The sequence below is a fragment of the Otolemur garnettii genome, unplaced genomic scaffold, assembly GCF_000181295.1.
Source record: "Otolemur garnettii isolate 467f Iridium unplaced genomic scaffold, OtoGar3 scaffold00047, whole genome shotgun sequence".
NCBI lineage: Eukaryota > Metazoa > Chordata > Mammalia > Primates > Galagidae > Otolemur > Otolemur garnettii.
In genome coordinates, this window is record NW_003852442.1 from 9,431,194 (window position 1) to 9,432,960 (window position 1,767).

General features: G+C 46.2%; 1 protein-coding gene across 1 annotated transcript in view; it reads left to right on the plus strand.

The window, feature by feature from the left end:
• Positions 1-138: 138 nt before the first annotated feature.
• LOC100940625 (ATP-dependent RNA helicase DDX19A) overlaps positions 139-1,767 on the plus strand; it is a gene marked incomplete at its 3' end in the record, with an annotated part of 33,932 nt that continues 32,303 nt past the window's right edge. The window contains exon 1 of the mRNA XM_012806107.1: positions 139-316. Coding sequence (XP_012661561.1) covers positions 260-316 — 57 coding nt within the window. The remainder of the gene's footprint in view (positions 317-1,767) is intronic.

The following is a 1,767-nucleotide window of genomic DNA, read 5'->3' on the forward strand; positions in this document are numbered from 1 at the left end:
GCTTTGTAGAGCTCGAGGATCTCCAGGCACAGTAAGAGGCAAGCCCGCGAAAGGTTGAGCAAAAGGAGCCTCTGCACAGGAAGAGGGGCGGGCGCGTAGTGGTGACGTCTCCTACGGGACCGGAACTTACATCACTAGCGCGCCGCCCCCGCTTCCAGTTCTCGTGAGAAGCGTTCTGGCGCGGCTGGCGGGCTCAGGGCCGGTGTAGGTGCGCGGTGCGCTGCAGTTTCTCTTAAGTCGGCCACCCTTTCCCGGGACCATGGCCACGGACTCCTGGGCACTGGCGGTGGACGAGCAGGAAGCAGCTGTCAAGTCGGTAAGTGGCATCAGCTCCAGGCGGGGAGAACGTAGCAAGGGCCCAAGCAGTGCGAGCTCCCTGGGTTGGGCAGGCCTGTGGCCAGCATTATCCTGGAGTTTGCCGCGGCAGTCACTTACCCTTGATTTTCTTCTGGGGCCAAAGAGACCAATATCGAGCGTTTTATGTCCACCTGGGCTAAAGACTTTATCCTGTGATTAATCCGGCGCAGGTGTGTATGCTAGCTTTCGTCTATTGCACCTCTTTCTCCGCGACAGTTGTAAGGAAAGACAAATTTAGATACTAATTTCTTTTTCCTTAAGTGACTGCTCTTTGGGTCTGCCTGTGCTACTCTGTATTTAACATTTCTTAGATGGATGCTTAATGTGGTTGGCAGTTTGTAGCTTTTTGCTGATTTACCGGGTTCAGGTTCAGATTTAACGTTTCAATCTTTTGCAACTGTTGGAGGGAGGCATTGCAAATAGTTTCATGGGGCTTAAGGCGACATTTAGCTTCAAATACTGGTTCTTTGATTAATGAAGATCCACTTAACTGGAGTTGCAAATGGTGGCTTTCTCTTCTTTTTTTTTTTTTTTTTTTTTTTTTGGTGGTAGTTGTCATTGTTTGGCAGGCCTGGACTGGATTCAAACCTGCCAGCTCTGTTTTTTTTTTTTTTTTTTTTATTGAATGGTAACTGTGTACATTGATGCACTTTGGGGGTACAGTGTGGTGTTTTCATAGAAAATCCAAGAGGCTTTCTCTTCTTAATCTAAGACCTAAAGTTTAAGTTTGTTTAGTGTTAATGGACTGTTGGGTTTTAAGAATGTAGACTTTTTTTTGTATTTTCAGTCTTCTATTAACTTTTTAATGCCTATAAATCTTATTTCTTCCCCAGCCAGGCTTTATTGCTTTGGGGGTATTATCAGTTTGTCAGCAGGTGTTTGAAATGGACTGAATCCAGTAGAGTGTAGAAAGGAGTTTTGTGATCTAGTTAGGGAGGCTATAATTGTGAAAGTGAGTAAGAATGATGTGATAAATGAATTCTCAGATGAGAGAGGACATTTATAAGTAGAAAAATCAGAAATATTTCTTCTTTTCCTTTTTGCCAGACAGAGTCTCACTCTGTCACCCAGATAGAGTGCCATGGCATCTTAGCACTCAGCAACCTCAAACTCTTGGATTTAAGTGATCCTCCTCCCTCAGCCTCCTGAGTAGCTGGGACTACAGGCATGTGCCACCACACCTGGCTAATGTTTCTATTTTATTTACTTTTTTTTTGGAGACAGAGCTTCAAGCTTTCCCCCTGGGTAGAATGCCATGGCATCACAGCTCACAGCAACCTCCAACTCCTGGGCTCAAGCGAGTCTCCTGCCTTTGCCTCCCAAGTAGCTGGGACCACAGGCGCCTACCACAACACCCAGCTATTTTTTGGTTGAAGCCGTTATTGTTGTTTGGTGGGCCCAGGCTGGATT